Source organism: Bidens hawaiensis, unplaced genomic scaffold (assembly GCF_021521415.1).
Source record: "Bidens hawaiensis isolate Kalapana, Puna unplaced genomic scaffold, B.hawaiensis_p1.1 tig00054162_1, whole genome shotgun sequence".
NCBI classification, from domain to species: domain Eukaryota; kingdom Viridiplantae; phylum Streptophyta; class Magnoliopsida; order Asterales; family Asteraceae; genus Bidens; species Bidens hawaiensis.
Window position 1 is genome coordinate 18,654 of NW_027499770.1, and position 26,405 is coordinate 45,058.

Here is a 26,405-nt window from a genome sequence, read left to right on the forward strand (position 1 = left end):
ATGGCTTGATTGTGGGTGTAACTTGCTTGGTGTGGTGTTATTGTGATTGTAGGTGTTGTATCTAGTTGATATCAAGGGCTAGAAAGCGAGATCCTTACGGTTTGAAGCTAGAAACACAAGGTAGTTCGGTTTTTGTATAATGTTTGGGATTTGGACAGATTGTGATGTGTTGAGAGTTAGGTCATGAAATTTTACAGAGGTGTTAGATATATGAAAATATGAGTTCTGTGAATTTTTGGTAATATTTGGACAAAGGATGAATATTTGGTGAATTTAATGCTCGGTTTTGGCCAAAAATGGTGAAAAATAGTTAAATATCATGAAAAATTCTGGAAAATTCCAGATAAGCTTTTTATAACATGTATAAGTCACACACAAAATTTTAGGTCATTTGGAGAAGTCTAAGTAGGCTTTTCGGTTAAACGTGTTCTAGGGTTTTCTAGCTCGGTTTTGGTAAAAAGGGCATATAAAAAGAGATTTTGGTTCTGGAAAAATTACAGGGGACTAAGGGGATGGCAGGGGTCATCCAGGAAAAATTTGGGATTTTTATAAGATCGTTTGGTATTTACGACATATTTAGTGTTTTAATGGTGTTTAAAAATAGATAAATAAATTTTAAATATAAAAATTAATTCTGGAAATATTTTTATAAAACTCCCCACTGTCAAAAAGTGATTTGTGCAAAATTTCAAGATCTGGGATTAAACGGATAATTATTGGTGCAAAAACAAACTTTTAAAGCTTAAAACGCGTAAACCGGTAAAGTTCGCATAAGCGAGCTGACTGGTGTATAAAAACCCTAAAAATGAACCATTTTCATATAATTGAGTTAAACAAGTAAAAATAAATCATCCGAAAATAATTCGGATGATTTGGGTACCTTTTACCCCGATTTAACAGTTTCCGGTACACTAATGACGGAAACGGGTCCCCCGGCCAAACGGGGCGTCTAAACCGAGCTCTAAATTCACAACCATAATTAAATTATCAGTCAACAACTATTTTCGGGTCGCGTGTGACCAAACTCATTTTTTTGAAACGTAAAAACGGATAACCGTGCTAGGCACGCAAAACGGGAAAAACAACTAATAGTAATTTTGACTAGTGAACTCTAAACGATATCACAATCTGAGTCCGGAGAAGTGTTTCTGGGTTAACATTACCCCCGGAACGAGTACCGTACGGGGTTAACAATGTTCCCAGACGCACCGGTTAACACGGTTAAAGTTATATTAATAGTGATTGTATAGTAACGAACTTAGGGATCGTATTACAGATCCGGACTAGTAGCTGGTATACTGTGTTACTTAATTGCTTATGACAAGGTGAGTTTCACGAGCCCCTTTTTCCTGAATTGTTTTTAAATATTTTCCCGAGGCGGAAAGCATGTTGTTACTAAAATGTTTAAGTACATACTGAGCGTATGGATTTGCGTGTATTTATATATGTTTTATTGTACGGCAATCGTACGGAAATGTACTAAGATGGTAATTGTCTGAGTTACTAACATTGTAAGGCCCCGCAACACGAGTGATTAACTGAAAGCCGGTAGAGTATGGATAGTACTATTGGTCCGACAAACCCAACTGGTCCGGCATGGATTTGCTGATGTTTCCCAGCCAGTTGCACATGTCTATTTTGGGTGTTATATATACTTTGCTATGTAATGTTAGGCATAGCGATTTGGGGCAGGTTCGTGGGCGGAGTATGCCACGGGGTTGTGTGTGATAGTCAGAGGTTTCACTTGTGGGCTCAGCATAATTACATCGATAATATATGATTATTATAATGATTTGTCAATGTTTATTTAAATTATTGAAACTCACCAACTATTCGTAGTTGACCCGTTTTCTTTCCATGCTTTCTAGGTACTCCCAAACTGGAATAAGTGCTACATACTTGATGATGCGTGCTTTTTGTGGAAGCTTAGTGATCATTTTGTATTAATTATGTTAATGTAATTTTGGTAAAACTTATGTGCTATCGCCTAGACGGTAACTAAACTCGGAACAATGTAATATGATGTAAATTAATGTAGTGGTGTTTTCTTTATAAGCAATGTTGTTGATATCAGATGTGTCTGTTGCATCCCGTTTACGTTTCCGCTGCGGTTACGGGGTGTTACAATTCTCGCGCCACTCCAGTGAATGTTAGTGCAAACATGTGGCACAAATATGGAAGAGTCCAACCACTGACTCCTCCAACTGCTTCACACCTCAGCAAATGATCACTAGGATCCGTCATTCCACTATATGTTCCAACGGATGTTGGAATTTTTGCGTTTATCGGGAATGGAGCCGTCGCGATGCCGAAATGAACTTCGATTTTTCTGCGAAGGATTCCGGACGGTATGGTTTAAGAAAATCATGTTCAGCACTACTATAGTATTCCGCATGGTGGACAACCGATCGCGGGTAACTAGCCCCTCCATATGAAGGAAGATGGCTATCCCCGCTATAATAACTACCGTCCGGGTGATAGGTTGAATCATATCCATCCAGTTCGTCCTCATAGGATGGTACCCGCATATCTATGCGGGGGCGAGGACGTAACCTCCGGATGTCACATAGGTTTTGCTCTGGTGGCTGACTATACTGAATGTGACTTCCCCGTATGGGTGGGGGACTGATCTCCTAGGAGAGTCATCATACGTCAGGGGACGAGCGTGAAAACGCTCGTTCCGTACCCTTCGCTCGTACTCAGCTTTCAGATTATCTTGTTGGATACGGAGCCACTCATCCGGAGAAAAAAGTGCATTGGATCTGGAGTTATGACGTTGACCTCTTCTTGGGGTGAAGTCCCCGGAATTCTCTTCCAAGGCTAACTCTGAATGAGTTCGATTGGCATCTCTCTTAATTCGTTCCAGATCTCCGAGATTGGAACCCCCTGGGGCTGTAACACGCCCCAAGTCAGTAGTTGGTGTGACAACATTTCCAGTGTCGACCGGGGTAACACCTTCTTGTTGAGCAAACAATCCCTGAGCCGTCGAACCACCCAAGGAAAAACCTCCAGGGTTGACGGCATCGATTCTTGTGATAGGAGTCGAAGTTCGAGCAAACTCAGACGTTGTTCCTTCACGTGTTTCAAGGTTGAGACCACGTGAAGGCTGTGCCTGGCTCTCCGTCGGCCCTTTAGGTAACTGATTCATATCGTAAAGAGGACGGAAAAAATTTCTTGCAGTTCTAACAAAAGCACGGATGGCGCCAATGAAGAAACACGGATCTACTCCCCTGAACGGGTCCTAGATCCAATGAGTCAACAGGGTAGGATACGGTTAACTGCCAATACGATATGAACTCAATTGACCAAAGTCCAGTGATGAAGACCTGCAAAACAGACACCGTGAGCTCGTTACGGGAAGGACAAGAGGGGGGGGTCTTCCCATAACCACCCTCCAGCGTGAGAATAAGTACAGTTCTGACGAAGATAATGCACTTAAGTAAATAGTGATAGTACAGTGGGAGTGAATGAATACCTCATGATGATTGAGAGGGTATTTATAGCTGAAGGGTGTAGGGAAGTAATTGGGTCAGCTGTCCTTTTAGAAGATGCTCTTATAACCGCCTGGACACGTGTCCTCATGTGATAGGCTCAGTCTATACGTTGCTTGTGCATATATAACAACCTGGACACGCGTCCTTCTGATATTGGTTAATGGGTAACATTGGCCATGTGCGCGGTTATAACGGCCTTGCCAGGTGTCACTAGCTAATTGGCCGAGGGATCACGTATTGCCCAAGAAAGCATCTTGGCAAATCTTCTAGAAGGTAATTAGTTATTGACAGCTGTCCCGGAGCATTACCTCGTGGTCCTTTATGCGGAAAGGTGTTCCTTCTTGTGGATGACTTTTGAGGGTGTCAGGATGCTCCCGCATGTGCCATGAGGGTGTTTCTTCCTCAGATGATCTATGCGGATGGTTCATATGTCCCGCGGGTGCCTTATGAGGGACTTCTAGTTAACCCGCGGGTATTACTTAAGGGTATTTTGGGTCTTTTTGGTACCCTACCTCTATACCTTGCTTGATTGCTACTTGGGATTATTGGTTGAGTCCCAGAAAACAATCTTTCCGGAAATGTATGGCAATTGTGACCCTTTTGATTAGCTAACAAGCTTGGTGCACTACTAATACTTTTAACGTTTTTGTGTGTTTCTTGGCCCGATTTACAGCTTTGAGGTGCTGATAGGCTGCACATTTCATGTTATAGAAAAACTAAAGAGTCCAGTCTTCCAAACAAGATTCTAACGTGGGAGCTCTGTTAGAGTGGAACCATGTGCGTACCACTGCACCGCCCCTTAAAGGTTATAGGCTGCACATAATTTGGTAGTCTTGAGTTGTAATGCAACCTGATCTCATATAATATTATGTTGTGACACAATATACTTTCTATGTACAACTGGATATTGGAATTTTAGAGTTGTAACCAAACTTCATCATTTGCATGTCTTTATGAATGTAATTAGGTAACAGTTTCAGGGCTATATATCTATTAATTCTGGTGTTGAGACTAGGCTTCCATAAAAACTGGTTGTGTTGCTTCATTCATCTTTTTAGGGATGTCCATCATAGAAATGCTCTTCATTTCTTGGCGCGTGGACAAAGTAATACCGATCATGTGCACGCATATATAATAACATGGTACTGATCGAACTTCTCCACATAGTTTTGGCAATATTTTGATCTGCATTAAACTAGTAGGTAGTAATAGTATAATTAGCTCCCTTGTTTACATAATATGAGGATGTGAAAATTCATGGAAACATGGAGTAGCCTTAAACTGACTAAACTTTCTCACTAGCACTTTGTTTTTACTTTTTTTTCACAAGTATATACTTTGTTAGATACTTTCATCTTATTTTTATGTTAAAACTTAAACTTTAACATTTTCTTGTGATATATAATAAATTAGATGGTGCATTTTGTTGAGTTTAAACAACTTTTTAATTAGAAAAGAAGAATAATTTATACTACATATAGTATTTATGAGTACCCAAATCATTCCTTTTGCCTTTTTTTATCTTTTAATTACTTGAAGCAAAAGAGTGGCATGATCATAGCATCACTACTAATCCAAACATCATGACATACATGTCACTCATAATTGAGTGATTGACACCTAATCATTGTGCTTTCACTTAATTTGTTCTTGCCACTATTTCTATCAGACTTTTAATATAATTATGTCACTCAATATTAAAAGAATTTGTGTCATACTTAAAGAATTTGAAGATTGAAGTTACCCATTTCAAGCTCACTTGAAAAAGAATTTGCCCATTTTTTAGGAGGGAAAAAGACTTTTAATTTTCAACACGTAAATGAAATAATTAGAAATTAAATAAATATAAAGCCTAGTTTGTATGCCAAAGGATTTCATCAGACTGAGGGGCATTGATTATGCTAAGACGTTTAGCCAAGTTATTAAACCAACCACTACAAAATTGGTTTTATCAGTTACCTATTCTCGTGACTTGGATATAATGGTTGGTTGACGTAAACATCCATTTGAGGGCGGATTATTTAAGACAATATATATCGCACAACCTTGTAGCTTTGGTGACTTTACCTGCCCACGTCATGTCTGATTGCTGCAAAAGGCTCTTTTTGACCTCAAAAAAGCCACAAGAGCTTGTTTTCAGGCTATCCTCAGCTCTCCTTACATATGGATGTACTCAGTGTGTGTCTCAGGTACGTCTTTGCTCATTTAATGTCCAAATTCAGTTACTTGCTATGTGCTTGTGTTATTACATCTGTATATGTTGAGGCAGATTTTATCGGGTATTTACACTATCAGCTTGTCCTCAAGGATTTAGGCATACAAGCCACATTCTCTGATATTGTTCTTCATCTTTCTTAGTAGTGGTATTTACATGATCTCTTCCAATGTACTGGTCTAAGTGGGGGCTCTTGCCTACTTATATCTTTCTCAAACGTCAACTATATATTAGTGTTCTGATGTGTCTATGGAATATCCATATAATTTATACATGAGCAATGTTGGCGTTTCACATTATCTAGTATTGGCTTATCTAGAGATTGCTTATGCCACTTATGTGGAAGTAAAGTGTCTCAAAAAACCTGCTGACCGCCATTGGATCATAGTCAAGTGCAGCCCTTGATGCATTGACATCGTCTTTACCCATGGATTGAGTGTCCACATATCTCCTAGTCTTGCCATTTATACTTAAGTTGATGTCAATTGGGTTGGGATCCTTGCAATCGCCTCTCCATCACACACGGTCGTCCGGTCTATTACGGATGGCAAATAACGGATTCTTGCTCGAGGTGATGTAGAGTCATTGATGTATAAGCTCCGATTGTGCACCTACCCTTTGGTGTGACAACATTTGTGCTACTTATATGGCGGCTAATCCCATCTTTTATTAGCATACCAAGAATTTCAAGACCGATCCACATTTTATTCAGAATATAGTGCTCGCACTAAATCTCAATGTCCGGTATATTCCGACAGATGTACAAATTGTTATGTGAAGCAGAAATCAAAACATACAAAGGACACAAGTTAAAGAATAATGCAAAGAAAACAAAAAGGTTGCTCATAAAAGACTTCGAGGTTTTCTGATAATTAATTTAATGAAAACAATCATAACTGAATATAAATAAGAACGTGGAACAACCTCCAACGGTCACAAAGACTTAACGAAAAACACATGAGACAAACCAAGAACCTACTAAGAACCTTAAGACCTATCCTCCTACCATTACTTATCAAATTAAAACAAAATAAACAAAGCATAACTTAAATAAAATACTATTTCACGTGCAAGTCCTAGTGGGCAATGTAATTTTTCAACATTCCCCTTAATTGCCTACTTGGACCATTCCCACTTCTTTAATAAACTCCAACAGTTTTGCACTTTGAGAAACCTTTGTAAGCAGGTCAGCTACTTGTTCTTTAGTATTGACTTGCACCATATCAATTTCTCCTCTCAACACATTCTCACGTATATAGTGGTAGTTTACCTCTATATGTTTGGTACGGGCGTGGAACACCGGGTTTTCAGCAAGCTTTATGGCTAATACATTGTCATTGACGTGTGTGAATATATGTATACAAATTTAAATAAAAGCTTCACACAAATCAGGTTTTAAAAATAGGTTTTCACTTACAACTAATCCGCACAAGAAAGGCAAGTGTATATATCGTTTGTAATAAAGTGTCGGTAAGAACCGAATATCAATCAATTGACACATTAATTTTCTATTACTAAATCTTTGTAAATAACCAACCGGACAAGTGAATCTCAATTTGAATTTGTTACTAACTAAACTAGCATACAATGAACACAAAGCAAGTGAAACTGCAAGAAACAATCAATCCAACAAACTACCTAGACATGAATCCACTCTACTAACATGATAAAATAACAATGACATGGTAAAACATCACAAATCTAAACATAAATACTAGATTACAATCAAGCAACCTAATACTAGCAAATAATCAACATGATGAGTTTTCAATCAAAAGATAAACATAGACGAACTTGTTTGTCAAAACAATAAAGTTTCATAATCAAAGAAAAGCTAGCACGGACATACATTCTAACAACCTAAAATTATGTTAAACTTGCCAAACTCATGAAATTAACATCAACTTATGAAACATTAACTAGCAAGTCATCACCAAGTCAAAAATCATAACAACACTCATCAATTTTCCAATATCAAGTGCTAGGTTCCATACTTGTCAACAATTTTATAACCAAGTTATTTTTTACTACTTATTCCTAACATAGAAATGTAAACAAAGTAAGCATGAGCATTCAAATTTTACAAACAAACAACTAAAACATAGTTTTCTAACATGAATGTCTAAGCATTTGTAAAACTAACAAGACCATTCAGCTCTAACAAGCATGAAACCATCAATATCAACTCATAAATTCAACATATTATTGAAAGAACACCAATTTACCAAACCATGTATAGATAAAATATCACATTAGTAAAAGCTTCAACATTGTCTAGATAGCAAAAGTATTTAGCCCATAAGGCTTGATACAACTACAATCAAACTAAAAACAAGCTTACAAAACATGTTCAAGAACAAATAAATGCAAACTAAAATCTCGGAAAGATAGGAATGATGAATCTTGTGGATGATGGAAGCCTTCAAACTCCTCTTGAATCACCCTCCAAAACCTGCATTAATTAAGAGAGAATACCCAAGGCTTCACATGTCACACCCCAACCTAAGGCGGAATTGTCGGGGCGCGAACTGATTGTTCACAGCTCACAAGGTACTATCATGTAATTATAAGGTGACAATATTTAATTAATATTTTAAATAAACAATTTACAAATCAGTACATCAAATCATAGAATATTACAAAACTAATCTAATAATCTTGAATAAGTTTTTAAATCCTAAAAGGCATCTCTACGTGATCTACATCTTGCTGAACAATCCAATCTGATAACTTGCAAATGCGTACAAAATATATATTTTTGTCAACACGCGATTGAGTGAGAAAATCAAAAGTTTTAGAATACAATATAATCATATATTAATAAAGAGCAAAAATGTTATATATGAGTATAAACAATCAAACCATAGCATGTTATATTGTAAACAAATAATGATGAGCTGCTAAACCGTTGCCATGCGAATCGAGCGTTGGTTACCATAATTGGGTTGACGGTGAAACCATTGTCATTCGATCGGATGCCGGCCACTACGGCATGATGTGATAATAATGATAAATGATGGATCTCTCCCAAGGCGATAAATAAACATATAAACATATTAACAAACAGCAACTAGTCATTCAAGTGACACACAACACAAATATTAACAGTTTGCAATTGAGAATATAATAAAATATATAATTTGATAATTGGTACGCATAAGTCCCCAAGAGTATTTGAAAACAGTATAAGAAGGGAGTGATTAATCACCTGATTAGATAAACGAAAGATCAAGGAATGATGCAGGAATGCTAAACCTTTCGAGATTTACCGTCAAGGATTTCCTAGTTATATAAAGATGATATTATGGGTTAACAATAAATGAGATAACATGTATAATGGATTTAAGAGTTCGATGTGATTTGAATTATGTTTGTGGATAGAATGTTATGGTTAGAACGATCGATTTCTACGGTTATTGTTATTGCAAAATCAATGTTATGTTTATCATTTAATTATTAATTATAAGAATCATTGCTTTTATTTAAATTTATACTTGATATAATATAAATATAATTAAATTTATAAATAAATAATTAAATATGATATGAGTTATAGTAATTATACATTTATAAATAAATAAGTAAAGAATGTGTAAATAAATAATTATAATATGTATTATGATAGTAATACATAAATATAATTCAAATAAATAAATGTTTAAATAACTAAGTCGTAATATTTTTTAATATTTAGATAAATATTTATCTCGGGTTTTTTTAACGAACATTAGTTTAATTAAGTGTAGCAAAAAGATATGTTTAACATGTTGATTTAAAATTATATTTATATTTAAAAAATTATACACATATATGTATAATATATACACACACACATAAAACTATACATAACAAGTTTATAAGGATGTTCACGATGAGAAACTTCAAGTTAAAGAGTGTCGGTTTAGCAAAATAATGTTTATTTGATAATTAATTATAACTAATTAATAATCAATAAAACAATTAAAAACCTAAAATAACAAAAAGCTAGGCTGGGGGAGGCTCGAACCTGCGCCCCCAGCCGGCTTGCAACATGAACAAACACACACTAGCCAACTAGTTGGTGTGTCAGTTGTATATAACATGAGAACAATAAATTAATATAGAAGCTGATTTAAACCCCAAATTGACATAAGAACCATAGAATTACAATTGCTCAATCTGTTTGTTTTTCGTTTAATTAACCAAAGGGTTAAGGTTGTATGATGAACAAAGAACATGATACATAGCTTAATTACCTGTTTAGTTGATGAATTGATGATGAACGGCTTAGCTGAAGCTGACAGCATAACACCAAATAGACTGGATAATGACGGCTAATGTAAATAAAGGTAGAATTAGAGTTTTGATTCACGAGGTGAAGAACAAGGTGCAGACCAGATTAATTTCATTATTATTATCAATTGTTAATGGTATATCAGCGATTTAGTTTAGGACGGTTTGTTCATTATAGTATCCAAGATCGTTTTTATAAAATTAAAACGTCGGTGTGATTCGTTTAAAGCAAGGAAACGATTTAGAGGATCAAATTTGATTATACTATGAAGATTATTGTGCACGAAACTAACCGGGTATACGGACATGGAAAACGGGTTTGGGTTCTGATTTGTTAATAATACATTATAAATTTTAGTAGATTTTCAAAATGGTCCTTGTAGTTCAAGGGTGGGTACAAAAATGATTTAAAACCAAGATTTAGGGTAGAAAATGCATATAATTCAAAGTTATTTTGATAATCTACAAAATATAATAAATAATAATAATAAAATAATATTAACTCGATAAATATGATGTTTTATTGATTAAAATTACCCGAAAACTAAAACGGGTCAAGTATTTGTATTTAATATATTATATGAAACCCGAGTTGTTACACCACACATGAAAATGAAGAGAAATGAAAGTTTTTAAAGCTGTCTGGAAGAAGTGCACGGTCGTGCACCGATATAGTAAGCCAATGCTTTGCTTTCGGTTGACCAAATTTACAGTTTCTATGAGATGTTTGGCACGACAGTGCAAGAAAATGCCACGGCCGTGACAGGATGGCACTAGCTGCTACACTAGGTCGTGCAAGGCTGTCTTGGCTTGAGATTGGCATGGTCGTGCCCAAGTAGGCGCACGGTCGTGCTCGGTCTTGATTCGACACTAGCCAGTGCACTGACCCTGATCCTCGGAAACGACGGTCGTGCCCAACATATGGCACGGTCGTGCCGGGTCATCTTTTCGTGTCTGTCTAGAATCTGGATTTTATCCTAAAAACGTCACCTTTTCATCGGGCGGACTCTTGGCCTACAAATACACAACTAACTCAGATAAGTACCAAATACAATGAATTTGCATGGAGTTTTAATAAAATATAAGGATAATTTGATGCTGAAAGATGTACACTTTTTGTTACATTAGTTATACATTAGCTTAACCTGATAGTTTCCTTTTTGATTCAATTCATCAAGTAGCCGGACTAACCATGTGCATTTCTATGTTGTCATTGATGCAACTGCATACTCCGCTTCTGTGGTAGATAATGACACATTGGGTTGTATTTTGTTGCACCATGAGATAGCACCCAACCCAAACATGAACACATAGCCTGTAGTCGACCTTATGTATCACAACCCCTGTATAATCGGAATTGCAGTACCCGACCAGCTTTGGATCGATCTCCCTCTTGAACCTTATTCCATTATTCATCGTGGCTTTGACATACTTTAAGATTTGGCGAACGGGAATGAGATGAGGCTTTCTGGGATTCCGCATTAATTTACTAATCACACCAACCGCGAAGGAAATGTTGGGTCGGGTTAGTGTGAGATAGATAGAACTTCCCAAAAAATTTAATAAACCAAAGGATCTGCTAATTCCTTTCCATCTTCAGCCTGAATTTTGACATAGGATCTATTTGTGTCGGAGCTGGTTTGGAATCAGTTATTTTAAATCGGAACAAGACTTCACTAGCATATTTTGTTTGATGCAAAATTACTTCATCACCAGCATATTTCAGCTCCAACCCTAAGAAATGATTTAGATTCCAAAGATCCTTCATTCTAAACCTCACACTTTAGTTTTCTTTTAGCTGATCAATCTCTTCTTCAAGATCTCCCATTATGATCGAATAGCCAACGCAGACGAGGACTACCACCACTTGATCATCAACTTGTTTAACAAAACGACCCATATCGTTATTAGTTAACCAAAAACCATTTTGTTTAAGGAACTAAACAATTTTACCGAACCAGGCTCGTGGTGACTGTTTTAGCCCATAAATCGCTTTCTTTAGCTTGCACACATACTTTGGATGGTATAGATTTTCAAACCCCATAGGATGAGTCATATAAATAACATGGTCTAAATCCCCATACAGGAACATATTATTAACGTCCATTTGCCACATTCACCACTTCTTACTCGTTGCAATAGCAAGCAGTGCTCGAATAGTTGTTAATATTGCCACCGGACTAAATGCATCTTCATAATCAAAACCACATGGTTGAGAAAATCCCCGGGCAATTAACCTAGTTAATTCAAACCTTTCTACTGACCCATCTTCTCGCCTTTTCAGCTTGTAAACCCATTTACATGAAACGAGCTTTACACCAGTAGCTTGAGATACTAAATCCCATGTTTGGTTCTTCACAAGTGCTGTCATTTCATCCTCCATTACCAATTTCCACTCCTTTTGGTTAATGGCATCTTCAAACATTTTAGGTTCTATAAGCCTACTTTCAACAATTGCAACATTAGCATTTGCATATTTAGGATTAGGTTTTCTTACTTGTTGAGATCTTCTTGGTAACTCTTCTGGTTGGCTATCCTGCGGGACATTTGTAGCATCATAATTTGAACTTCAAACCTCCGTTTATTCAGTTTCAGATGCAGTTGTTCCTTCAAAACTCATATTACTTTTAACAACTCGAGATCTTCCTTTAGTTGTCGGGTATCTGGTAAGGCTTGATTGTTGTCGGACCACTAGTTTTCATCGAAAATTACATGTCTAAGCACGTAGATCCTTCCTATATTAGGCTCACAGGAACACCATCCTTTTCTTTCAGTGTCATATCCAACAAACACACAACATAGCATGTTTCTCCATCTTATAACGAATATGGCTTGGTATGAACACGTAGCATACACTTCTGAACACCTTAAAATAACTGACATTGGGTTTCATCTCTATTAATTTTTCAAGTGGTGAAACATAGTTCATAACTTGGGAAAAACTTGATTGATTATAAATGTTGTTGTGCACATAGCCTCTCTTTTGAATACCCCATTCTGTAGTGGAGTATTTGAGCAAGTCAACTGTCTTATGATCCTTTGGGTCATTGCTAAAGTCTGTCAAACATCAGACTTTCCTACCCGTTAAGATTTTTGTATTAGCTTCAAATTCCTTAAACTTTGCCAAACCCTCTAATTTCTCTTTCAGGAAATAGGCCCAAACATATCGAGAAAAATGATCAATTAAAGTCACCATATACCTCATACCTTGAATTAAGGGTTGCTTGACATGACCAAAACGTCATAGTGAACCAAATAGACACTCGTGTTCTATAGAAACATTGATTTCTTTGAAAAAGGTTGCTTATTTGCCTTAGCGAACTGGAAACCTAAACATACAATTTCTTATTGATCTGTAGCTTAGGTAGCCCATTTACTAGGTCCTTTTCATTCATTAAACCCAGTTTATCAAGCCTCACATAGCCCAACCGTTGATGCCCCATATCGGCGTTGTGGTTCCCCTTTGTCTTTCCAACATAGGCAAATTCCACATTAACACATAAACTGCATCACTTCTGCGACCATTGAGGATTGGAATCGAGGAGGTTTCAAACTCCTTGTAAATATTTACATCCTTGGATCCAAACACGTAATGGACACTTTTTGTGATTTGAGGAACTGACAAAAAGTTTTTTTTCACCCAAACAACATGATACTCATTCTATAGGGTTAGCCATTGTCTTCGATTTCCTACTAGAATGGACACATCACCTATGTGATCTATTGAATGCTTAAAATCATCTGCTAGAACCACAACCAGGTTGCTCTCATATTTATTCAGGATTGGTCAAATTGTTCCTTTGTCTCCGATCATATGATTAGTACAACCCGAGTCAACAATCCAATCATCTAATTAGTGATTGTCTCGTTGTTCGGTAGAAGCCGTGAGCGTGAACACTTCTTCTATTTGAGCGACATACGCCTCGGAATCCCAACCTTCTTCATTCTGTGTTGTAGCAGGATTACCTTCTTCAACTAGTTCAGTCTTATAATACTTTGCAACGTGGCCACACCTTCCACAGTTTAGCACTTAGCCAGAAACTTCTTATTTTACGTATGAGGGTTCCATTCATTATTACCTTCCTTTTTATCAGATGCTTGTTTATGTCTTTCGTGTAAATCTTGAACCTTGGTTCGATTATTAACCCAGCTGGATCCTTGGCCTTGAGAGCTAGTTCGAAACCGTCCATTTCCTTTACCCGCATACAAAGCTTCAACTTCTGATTTTGAGGACGAATTAGGAGATAAACTACCCATTTGTTTGGCTAGATCCTCTTGGCCATCCAACAGATTCTTGAACTCACCGAGTTATGGTTGCACCGACCAATCTTGAACCGCAATCACGAAGCTCCGAAACTCCTCCTTCAACCCACGAATAAAGCTCTGAAACTCTGCCTTCAACCACAGTCACGGGGTAAACCGATTTTTGCTTGCAGATCAAGTTCTCCAACTTTTCTAACCAAAGACATCACCTTTTGAAAGTATTGAGAAATTGTCATTTTTCTTTGATTCATAAACAACAATTCATTCACCAAAAGTTGGAGTTTGGCATCATTCTTTTTCGAGAATTAATATGCCAATGTATCTCATGCTTCTTTTGGAGTTTGAGATCTCTTAAGTGATCCAACAACTCATCTTCCATTGTGGTCTTTAGAGCAAAAATGGCCTTATCCGCCTTGATTTTCCACTTTCTCATAATCCCGTTGGCGTCTTCATTTGCTGGTTGCATTGTCTCCGACCCATTTACAACTTCCCAAATATCTTAGCCTTGCAAGTACTAACGGATGCATGTTGACCAAGAGTTGTAATTCTGGTTATTGAGTTTCTTTACGCCACAAACTACTTGAAGATTTGTCATTGAGAACCTAGCTTTGATACTACTTGTGAAGTAGAAATCAAAACATGCGGAGGACACAAGTGAAAGAATAATGCAAAGAAAACAAACAGGTATGCTCATAAACTTTTAGCATTTCTGATAATTAATTTAATGAAAACAACCAACAACTGAATATAAATAAGAACGTGGAACAACCTCCAACGTTCACAAAGACGTACCTAAAAATACAGGAGATGGACCAGGAACCTTACAAACAACCTTAAGACTTATCCTCCTACCATAACTTATTAAATTAAAACAAAATAAACAAAGCATAACTTAAATAAAATAGTTTTCCACATGCAGATCGTAGTGGGCAATGTAATTTTCCAACATATTAGCCTCTTAACCAACAGGCCATTATCCGCTTGCTTTGATATACTTCGGTACGTACACGCTACTCGAGCTGTGAATGTCTAGATTGAGGGGCATATAAGAACGATTATTTTAATATAATGTTACGAGTAACTAATGTGTTGGCTAATGTCCCCCTTCAAGTTTGTTCTAAACACTAACACGGAAAACGGTGTCATGATGTACGAAACTTTAGAAAAATGAAGTAGGTTCAGTCATTAAAATTTTTTTTTGAAAGGCAGGCTTCAAATAAAAACCACACCCAGAAAGAAAAACCTAACCGGACACAAAACAAAAATTACATGGTAAGTAACGGGTTGAAGTACAAAACTTCTCTCGAGTCCCGATCCTTGAAAACAAAGAAGTATATGTTGTAGAATGTAATTAGGCTTCTTAACGAGCTTGCTAAACCGATTCAATCTAAACATGAAAAAAATATTAAAAATTTTACAAGATGATTTCAAGCCACCTCTCTTTATTGTTATTTAATTTCATACATCTCGAGTCGTAAGATTTTTAAAATAAGAACATATAATTTTTGTTAACTACCAGTATCATATCTAACCAACACCAATTGAACATAACTTGTACCCGTATTTGTTTGCGTTTCTATTTCAGTATTTTTAATAACAACTGTACCAAATCGACAAAATTGATACCATATTTGGTTGAGAGTGTGTGCAAAAGAAACCTTTACGTAAAAAAGGGTGTACGACTACTAAAAATAAGTGTTTGAATAGACAGCTTTTAATATTTTGATATAGTACTTGTATATTATAAAAAACCTTAGGCCATGTGTAGTGGTGGGGTTACAATTGGGGGCGAATTGTGACACGTGGCTCCCAATAGCATGGAGTGGAAATTTGTTTTTGGGGTGTAGGGGTTACAAGTTAGGCCCACAGTTTCTTTTTTATTATTTTCTTTTCATAATTAAACTAATTAAATAAAAACCAATTTATTTTAATAATTAAATAAAAATGTATTAAAATTAAAAAAATAAATACAAAAAAATACATAAAACTTAAAAAAACACACACAAATAATAAAAATAAATTATAATAAAAAAACACACCACAACAAAATACATATAAAAATACAAATAAAAAAACTAATCTGTTTGTCTTCATCTTCGTCCCAGTCCTCGTCTTCGTCATCCTCTCCGTCCTCATCTTCGTCCTCAACGGGACGATTATCCCACACATGTTGAACCAAATCCGCCTTTAGTTGGTTATGTATATCACTTGATGTGAGCTGACGAATGTTATACGTTCGTTGGTCTTGGGTTGGTTCAGGGAACTGTTCTGGAACGCTTCCTGGTATATAGTGTTGACATATTTCTTTTCCCTCGTCTTCTAAATCATATTATGCAATATGATACACGTATACATGGCATCGCTCATTTTTGCCAACGTCCATACACGACAAGGGTTTTTCACATAATGCCAACGTTTTTTTAGAACCCCAAAACACCTCTCGATATCCTTTCTCGCGAACTCTTGCTTCTTCTTAAAATAATCTCTTTTTTCTTCTATAGGGTCTTGAAACGTCTTAACGATGATCGAGTACTCTGGATATATCTCATCTCCCAAATAGTATCCGTGACGATAGAAGGTATCGTTGGTATAAAACGGTAAGACCGGTATGCTACGGCTGATGTAATACTCTAACACGGGTGACGCGTTGAGAACGTTTATGTCGTTGTTGGACCCGACTGAGCCGAAGTAGGCTGACCACATCCAGAGGTCGTGTGAACAAATGGCTTGAAGACTAACCGTTGGCACTCCATGGTCACCACGAGTGTATTGACCTCGCCATGCGGTTGGACAGTTGGCCCACTCCCAATGCATGCAATCTATACTCCCGATCATGCCTGGAAAAGAATGTTTGCTTTCGTGTACATCATATATGCGAGTCAGGTCGTTTGAAGTAGGAATCCTCAGATAACGACGAGAGTATAATTGTATTATCCCTATACAAATAAATTATTAAAAAATATTTATATTAAAAACAATAGTTAATACAAACAATTTAAATTTTACCGATGCAAAAATTCTCCAACGCATCTCTCGTTGTTTTCTCAGCCATCTTTAAATACTCGTCATTGATATCGGTCGTGTTGCCGTATGCGAGGATGTGTAGAGCCGAAGTACACTTTTGGATGGCGGAGAATCCTAAATATCCTCTTGCGTCGGGTTTCTGTTGAAAATACTCATACTCCCGCTCCATATCTCTAACGATGCGCAAAAATAAACGCTTGGACATCCGAAAACGACGTCGAAACATAGCGTCGTTAAATGTAGGTGTGTCGTTGAAGTAGTCCTTCATCAAACGAGTGTTCGCTTGCGTACGATCCCGAAGGATATATGACCGTAAACGTGGTGCCGTAGACGGAGCAGAGCCGGACACCATGTTATTGGCGACGGCCCGAACCGCGTTCGTGACCTCTAAATGCTCTTCCGCCACTTGTCGATGAATCTGATGAATTCTTCGACTCTCGTTGATTAATTGATCCCAAATCTCGGCAGAGTTCGTGGAATCCAGGAAACTCATTGAGTTTGAAGAAGTATGAAAATAATAAAAATGATTGGTATTTTTATGTTTGGGTTTGTGTATGATATGGTGAAAATGGTTTAATTGGTTTGATATTTATATTAAGTTTTTAATTTAATTTTTTTTATATAGCCGTTACCCTCCCAACGGTAACATTATTATTATTATATTATTATTTCCAACACTCACCGGCGACAAGTAAACCCCGCCCCCGTCTCAAATCGCCTGTGTTCTAGCCCTTTCACGCCCAAAAATCGCCTAAACCGGCGCCCACTACACACGGCCTTAAGAAAAGCAATATGCTACTTAAAAGAACATAAACATACCATTCCTACTCTAGTCAACTAGACACCTAATTACCTAAACCAATTTGAATTCATGATCTCATATGTTCAAACAAAACACCCAAATTTGTCACTTTTCTCTCTTTTCATCCTTAGCCCTGCTTGCGGTGCGCACATATGATGTATATATGTGTGAACCCTCGGGTGGGCAAAAGTGAAATTGCACTAATTTTGACGTTATTTTACTAATCTCGTGAAAATAACGTTAAAAGTGACGGACGGTTAATCAGGCATCATGTAGTGGCGTTGATAGCTGAAAGATAAGGGTACATGCACCGATCAGCTGGTGTCCCGATGATTGAGTGCTATGTGCCTTATGTACAAGGCTTGATGCAAAACTACTATCGAGCCGGGGGTTTCACTGGAAGCAGCCTCTCTATCCCTATGGGGTAGAGGTAAGGCTGCCTACATCTTACCCTACTCAGACCCTATCATAGCTTTGCTATTGATGATGATGATGATGATCTCTCTTTTCATCTTCATTCCACCATTATTATTATTTTATGCAAATTAAAATCCAACCTGCCACTAGTCTACCTAAACCACTAATCTCACACATGTCACAATCGAGTCTAACTCAAAGTTAATCATACTTTTCCTTTGCAACGACTAAAATCATTCTTCTCCTCAATTCAATTCAATTCAAATCACACCTTACTTAATTATCAAAATTCAATCTTTCTAAGAAACATCATAATTTCATTTCTTCTTCTTACGGACTAATGAAGCTTCTGATACCATCTCACCCTTCTCCAACCGGAACCCGTTCTGGGTTTTCTTCTCCGGCCACTTTCCGAGATGGGTTTCGCCGGAATAGTCCCCCGGCGTCGGAAATTGGCGGCGGTGATAAGGTTTTTGTGGCGGTTGGGAAGTCTGTTGAAAAGGCGGTATCTTTGTTTCATTGGACTTTTAGGAGGTTTAGAGATCAAGAGATTTGCATACTTCATGTTCACCAACCTTCGCCCTTGATTCCAACACTTTGTGAGTTTGTCTAATTGCTTTTTAGATTCATAATTTGTTTATGTTTTTGTATTAGTTGACCGGTAGCAAACTGATATGATTTCAGCACATGTTAGTAAATTTTGCTTTATGTTGGTGTATACTGTAACATGTAACAAAATTTATCATTAGATTATAAAAAAAGTTCAGAAGTTTGTTTTGATTTTGAGGTTGAAAATAGTCTGTTTGACTTCAAAAGTCAAATTGCAGTTTTCATACTATAGTCAGTTAGTGCTTCTTAATGTTAATGTTTTACCTGTAAATGAGACATTGTAACCAAACATATAGCGTTCATAACAAAAAAAAGAGAGTATATTTTGCACAACACTTCATGGGTCAAAGAAATATTTTATCTGCAAAAAGCCTTTAAATTTATTAGAACAGGTTTGACCAAGTGTAATCAGTCTTTTAATAACATGATCTTGAAGAGTGGTTAGATTGTTTAATCATTACAGATGAACATCTTGTATCATCTCTAACCAATCATGATATTTAAAGCGCACGAAAAGATCAAAAGACAAGGTTAGTTGACTTAAAATAACCAAAAAAAACACTCCAAGCAATACACAGTAAGGTGATCTATGTTATTTTAGAGCATAAAGAAAATCAAGTTGATCTTGTTAAATGAAACATAGTGAGATCACAGAGACATGGAATGTTTCTTTGTTTCCTATTGAATAATTATGTTGGTATTTATACGGGAGTAAATTAGTTGCACTAGCTAGTATTATGTTATGGCAGCTAAATGACAACAATATGACAGCTATGCTATATTAGTAACAGTTTAATATTACTATTCTCAAGTTGGAGCAAAAGCGATAATAATCTCCAACATCTAACAATAAAATCTATTTGTTATTTATGTAGTGGCGTCTGCAAGTTGATGTTGAGTTATGATACGCACAGGTAGATCCATGTAAGATTGTGTTCCACAACATGGTCTCTAATTAAGTGACAATCAGCTTCAATGTGTTTGGTTGTCTCATGGAAGACTTAATCTACTATGAGGATCTGGTTTTGCATCCTTATAAACCACACTTAGGAATCACATTAAGGACATACCTTCGTTGGTATGAAATGTAATTAGACAGTTACTTCTTAATCATAAAAATACTTGCACAAATAGCTATATAAAATACGAATTGAAGATGTCGCAAATTAGTAACCTAAAATTGAGACTGTAGGAGTTGTTCTGATAATGAAACCCTAAGGCTATCATCTCGAGTGATGATAATGTCGTCCACATAGACTACAAGAAGGATTTGTCGCTTTAGGTGACTTCTAAAGAATACTAAATCATCTCGGGACCCACAAGCCATGCGAAAGTCTCTTAAGAATGTCAGTAAGTCATTCAACCATGCTCTAGGAGACTGGTTGAGACCATATAATGAGTGTCTTTATAACATCCGGCCCCTCGTATCAATAGTGACTTTCCAGGAGGTCACCCATGTTGGTACTACTCTAACCTTTGCACGCTTGACTGTGGAGTTTTCATCTTCTTCGCAGCCAATGCCCAAAACGCGTTAGTAATATTCGAGGCAGGGCAGGACATTTCTTATGAATCGAGAATCTCTCCGGTCCACGACCGATGTAGGATTTGCCTAGGGTGATACAGTGTCAGTCGGCATAATTTTGATGTCCGATCATCAAGGATGCCATTTAGGATGGCATTCTTGAAATCTAACTGACGGAGGAGAAAGGGTGGACTGTGGACCGGTGCTACTACGGATTAACTATCCGGCGAGGTTCAGGCCACCATGGCTTTGATACCATGCAGTCACATAGGGATGAACATTTTTGTGTCTTCAATTGCATAGTTAACGACTTAACGTGTCTCTATACAAAAGTAAAATAGCTATATTTACACCTAGAAATCTGCTATAATAGCTAAATGGCAACTAAACAATACTCTTAATGCACATATTATATGATTTATGGTTTCTAAATGCAGTGGGAAAACTACCAGCAACTCAAGCAAACCCTGATGTTGCGTCTGCATATAGAAGAGAGGAGAGAGACGAGATGGAGAAGCTTCTACTTGAATACATGAACCTTTGCTCTCGTTCAAAGGTTTATTTTCAGCCATTTAATAGATCATATGTTTTAGACTTCTAGAAAGTAACAAATTAGTAATATACTTAATTGGCAAACGTTTGTGTGTAGGTTAAAGCATATGTTGTGACTACCGAAAATGATCAAGTCCGTAAAGGAATTATGGATCTGGTTAACAAATATCGGGTGCAGAAGCTAGTTATGGGAGCCGCCCCGGAAAAGTAAGCGTCCTATTATTTTTAAAAATATTTGAAAATAAAAGTAACAGAAAAGTATTGCATACAGTTGGATGAAGGTGAAGAAAAAATCGAGCAAATCAAGTTATGCTGCCAAAAATGCTCCGCCGTTTTGTCAAATATGGCTGGTCAACAAAGGTCAGCTGCTATTCACCCGAGAACCAGCTATTGACTATGATCCGCCATCATCAACCCATCAAGATTCCAGCGTGTTAAGGACACAATCGTTACGTTATCCAACCATTGAAAGGGAAGTACAGCAAGTTTACCACCGGTCCAGCTCAAGCACAAGTTTTATTCCAGGAAGTACAAGCATGACAAGGAGTGTACAGTCGAACACTTCTTCAGAATCCGGGTATTCATCTGAACATGATCTGAAAGTTGAAGAAGAAAGCTTATGCAAGCAGCTGGAAGGAGTCAACTTGGAAGTTGAAGCTACCAAGAATGAAGCGTTTCAAGAACTCTTAAAGCGGAAAAGATTAGAATCACACGCTTTGGAGGCGAACAACAAGGTGGGATTTCATATTTTTATATTTGTTTGACTCATGAAGTCAAACAAAGTACTCTTCAAATTCCAATATGAAACAAGTTAAGTTAACAGTTTCCACAAAAGAAATGACAAGTGTAAATCTCACAAAATATTACTGATGAAAAAAAGTTGAATTAAGTTTACATAACAAGTTTTAACAAGATTTTGGGATTTGAAATGCAATATGTTTGACTTCAGAAGTCAACCTTTTCTTTGACTTTACCAGGCCTATGAATCTGCTCATGGGAGTCAAATGCATACCGTTTGACTCCTGAAGTCAACAAACTCTTCTTCAAGTTTCAGTATGAAACGAATTATTCAACCGTTTTTAAATAAGAAACGACAAGTGTAAATCTTACAAATATTAAAGATGGGAAACTTTTAAATTAAGTTTACATAACAAGTTTAAAAAAGAATTTAGATTCAAAATATAATAAAATGACTTCAAAATTTCACTTTTTCTTTGACTTCTTTAGGTGAAGGCCTATGAATCCGCTCATGCTCAAGAAGTCGAGTTAAGAAAAGCATCTGAGGATAAACTAAACGCTGCAAGACAAGAAAATGAGCAACTCATGGAACAAAAGGAATCAACATTAAAAGAATTGCATAAGTTGATGACAAACATAGCAATCTTAGAGAATCAAGTACACGAAGCAAACCGTAGACGTGAAGAATCATGTGAAGAACTTAAACTTATCGAAGCATCTGTTGCAACTTTAAAGATTGAAAAACTAGCGGTTCAAAGACAACGGTTTGAAGCCACAAACTGGCTCGACAGGTGGAAGGTTCGGGGACAAGCGGGAAGTGTATCGTGTACAACATTGAGAGTGACCGAGTTTTCATTGGTGGATTTGGAAACCGCAACGTGTGGGTTCTCGGAGAGCTTCAAGATCGGGTATGAAAGTTTTGGTTGTTCTTTGTATAAAGGCGAAATGTTGAATAGAACAGTCATGATAAAGAAACTGCATACAAATAATTTGCAAGCTCAACAAGAGTTCCAAGAAGAGGTTAATCTCTCTCTCTCTCTGACACACACACGCACATGTAGGAGTGTGCATGGGTCGATTTTGAACTCATAACCAGACCAAAAACTGAAAATTCAATTTCTGGGTTTTTGCAAACCGTTTAGTTTCAGTTTTTGGTTTTCGCAACAGGTTGCCAGTTAGGCTTGAAATTTTTGAACCAAAAAACGAGACTCGTGATAATGAATTTGGGCTTGAAAGTTGAAACATTGGTTTTAATTTTTTTCTTTTAATAATAGATTAATTGATTATTACACGTGTGGGCCTTAAATTTGTGGGCTACACCATTTTTTATTTTTATAAATTACTTAACATTTAAAAATAAAAATTACCATCCACTAATTCAATAATAAATGCCGGTTCTTACGGTTTTTATGTGTTAGGTTTCGGTTTTTTGTGTTTTGTCATTTGTGCTTGAAAATTTTGGTCCGAAAAGAAAAATGACCCAAAATAATGAATTTGGGCCAAGAATTTGGTTTTAAAATTTTTAGGTGATTAATTGATTGAGTTTGGTTATTTTAGTTCCGTTATGTCTATTATTTCTGTTACAAACCGAGTTCTGTTTGCATCACGCAGGTTCAGCTGGTTGGGAAACTACAACATAAGCATATACTAAGTTTAATTGGTGTATGTCACGAAGCCCAAGCGCTTGTTTACGTGTACACACCAACGACCCTCGAGAGTCACTTTTCTCATAAACACAACTCTATTTCCACGTCCTGGAAAACCCGAACCCGAATCATATCCGAAATTGCAAAAGCCCTTTTGTTCTTGCACGGTACTAGACCCGAAAAGCTGCTACACGGGAATTTAAGCCCTGAAAACATTGTTCTCGATTCTGAACTCTGCAGTAAACTATGCAATTTCCGAGTCTCCAAATTGGTCAACGAGGAAACATTTCGGTGTCGTAGCTTTCGCCAGTATTCTAAACCGTCTTCTAACGGAGCGTTTTTGTTTACGGATCCTGATTTTCTTCAAACGGAAGATTTGACAGCTAAATCTGATGTTTACTCTTTTGGGATGATTATTTTGTGGTTAATCACAGGTAGTCGGTTAGCTGGGTTAGCTAATCAATCTTCTTTGATGTATTACATTGTCCACAAACCTCAAATATAATCATGTAACCAAGAAATATACCTGTCGAAGCATGAAATGAATCTGACCTGATCCATGACGATGTTTCCACGGATTTTCGAGATGAACGAACCACGTCTTGATCTTCTTCTCCGGCTGCTTGAGACCTGCAATGGTTTTTCGGGGGTGTGGAGGTGACTGCTAAGAAATCTCAAAGATCTCTTGTTTACAGACACAAAAAAGTGGTGGTGGCTCTTATTGAGCATGACCCCCTAATAAGGAGGTGGAGACCTCCTTATATAGAGAGCCTCATGGCCACCATCATGATACCCTAATGACCTCCACAAAACCCTCTCAGCCCAATAACATTGTATTAGTCCATATAATAAAATAAGCCGAAACATAATAAATTTAGGGTCGTAAAACCGGGTTTAATACCATATCCCTACAATACCCAAATCTTTTATTGATGAATAACTTCATGTTTACATGTTTTAATTTACCATAAAAAACTTGACCATCATGTATCAAGGTTATTGACTATCATTGGAGTTGTTATCTTGGTAGAATCAATCGAGAGATCTGAGAGGTTGCGTACGGTTTAGACTTTATAATGCGTTGAACGTGAACTTTTTATTTCAATTTGCAGAAAAAAAATATATAATTTTTGGATCAGACTTGTGTTGAAATAGAGACTAAATTTGCAATTCGCACTTGTATTTGCAAGAAAGAATAAAAATACTATTTAAGTAATGTAAGAGTTGAAATAAACTGATTTGTATTGCAATCAATGACTTAAAGATTTGGATTTCATATGAAAATAATATTTAGATCTTGAAACCAACCAAATCAAACAAAATATGATTGCTTTATTCTAATTTGGTTCCAAGTCTTTTGCATTAGTTTGATCTGGCTCCAACCTTTTTGCGTGTTTGATAAACTAGAGAATAATATCAATTGACCCTTATATATGCTTAGAATAAACAATTTAATGTTAAGGTTAACTTTATTTGAATGTGAATAGATGCTCTATATGTGATATTAATTTCTTTATGAAGAAAAGTTTGTATTGTTTACTTAAAAAAGGGCTGGAAGTGGTTTTGTTTTTCTCTTAGATTTTTGTAGCTTTAAATTAGTTTATAAATTTTATAGGGGCCCTTGAAAACATTATAAAAACAAGGAACAAAGAAACACCATAAGACCATCCAAAGTTTTAGATATTTTGGAGTTAATTTTGAGTTTATATAAATTAGATATAACGATTTAAATATTAATGTTAAGAAAAATGAACATATAATGAGCCGTGATGTGATAAATCAAGTCAAAAAAAGTTAGAAATTCAGAGTGGGAGATATACGTATTCAACATAATACAAGTTAAGAGAATCAACTACTAGACTCGAACATGGGTATTTAATCTTTAAATATGTATAATCAAGATATATACCCTCTTTGAAATTCAGCTTGTAACATGAATAAGTTCAAGTTTCAAGCTAAACATCTAGATAGTATTTATTGTTCACTAGCTTCTTCCTGATTTCTCATTTTACATTCAACGTAGATACACACTTCATTCTAGCATTGACGAAGACACGTTAGTTATGATTACAATATTATCAAGCAAATATGTACAAGAATATTTGATGTCTAGTATGACAGTTTCAAATTATGAAGCATCATATTTTTGTCCATATGTAATACGGTATAATGCATATAAAATGTACGATATTCTTAAATAAAAACTAATCCACATGATACACAATATCTAAGTTTCTACAATTTGTTTCAATTGAAGCATCATACGATACACAAAAACTATACGGTAACTCACTTGAGAATATTTTAACTCCTTTTCATCAACTCTAGGCGTTTGTGTTTCATTTAACTATGATAATTCGTTCATCAAGTTTGAATGGAAACGCTTGGATGACATCAATTTACTTAGGGGTATTGAATAGTTACAGGTAAACAATTTGCGTGGGATACGACAATCACAACCTTGCCCAATATATTTGCGGCTCGTACTATTTGTTGGCCATAATTCATAAACTCTGATCCCACACAAACATAGTGAATATCTTTATATAAATAATAATAATAATAATTAATTATTATTATTATTATTATTATTATTATTATTATTATTATTATTATATACTTGTATCTTTCTCTTGTTTGAGACAAGGCGTAAATATATAAGTATTTTCTAGTGTGAAAGATAAGTTGTTAATAAAGATTATCTAGATATAGGTACAAAAAAAGAAGAAAGAAAAGGAAAAGTTTCAGCCGTAGTAAAGCTCATCTTTTTGCAGTAGGATTAACGAGAGCAAAAAACGTTTAGCTAATGTAATAAATAGAGGATTATTTTTCTGAAGACTCTACTCCTTTT

At 36.3% G+C, this 26,405-nt stretch overlaps 2 protein-coding genes across 2 annotated transcripts; one reads left to right on the forward strand and one right to left on the reverse strand.

Annotated features, from left to right (window-relative positions):
• Positions 1 to 12,097: 12,097 nt before the first annotated feature.
• Positions 12,098 to 13,424, reverse strand: LOC143600493 (putative mitochondrial protein AtMg00820). The gene is made up of 2 exons (XM_077078168.1): positions 13,359 to 13,424; positions 12,098 to 12,517 (listed from the first exon to the last, which is right to left on the reverse strand). Exons 1-2 carry the CDS (start codon positions 13,422 to 13,424, stop codon positions 12,098 to 12,100), a joined length of 486 nt encoding a protein of 161 aa, XP_076934283.1.
• Positions 13,425 to 18,788: 5,364 nt separating this feature from the next.
• Positions 18,789 to 24,059, forward strand: LOC143600495 (U-box domain-containing protein 33-like). Its single transcript, XM_077078169.1, has 6 exons — positions 18,789 to 19,086; positions 21,056 to 21,174; positions 21,268 to 21,377; positions 21,442 to 21,904; positions 22,398 to 22,928; positions 23,520 to 24,059. The coding sequence occupies exons 1-6, from the start codon at positions 18,828 to 18,830 to the stop codon at positions 24,057 to 24,059; spliced, it is 2,022 nt and encodes a 673-aa protein (XP_076934284.1). The 5' UTR covers positions 18,789 to 18,827.
• Positions 24,060 to 26,405: the final 2,346 nt, after the last annotated feature.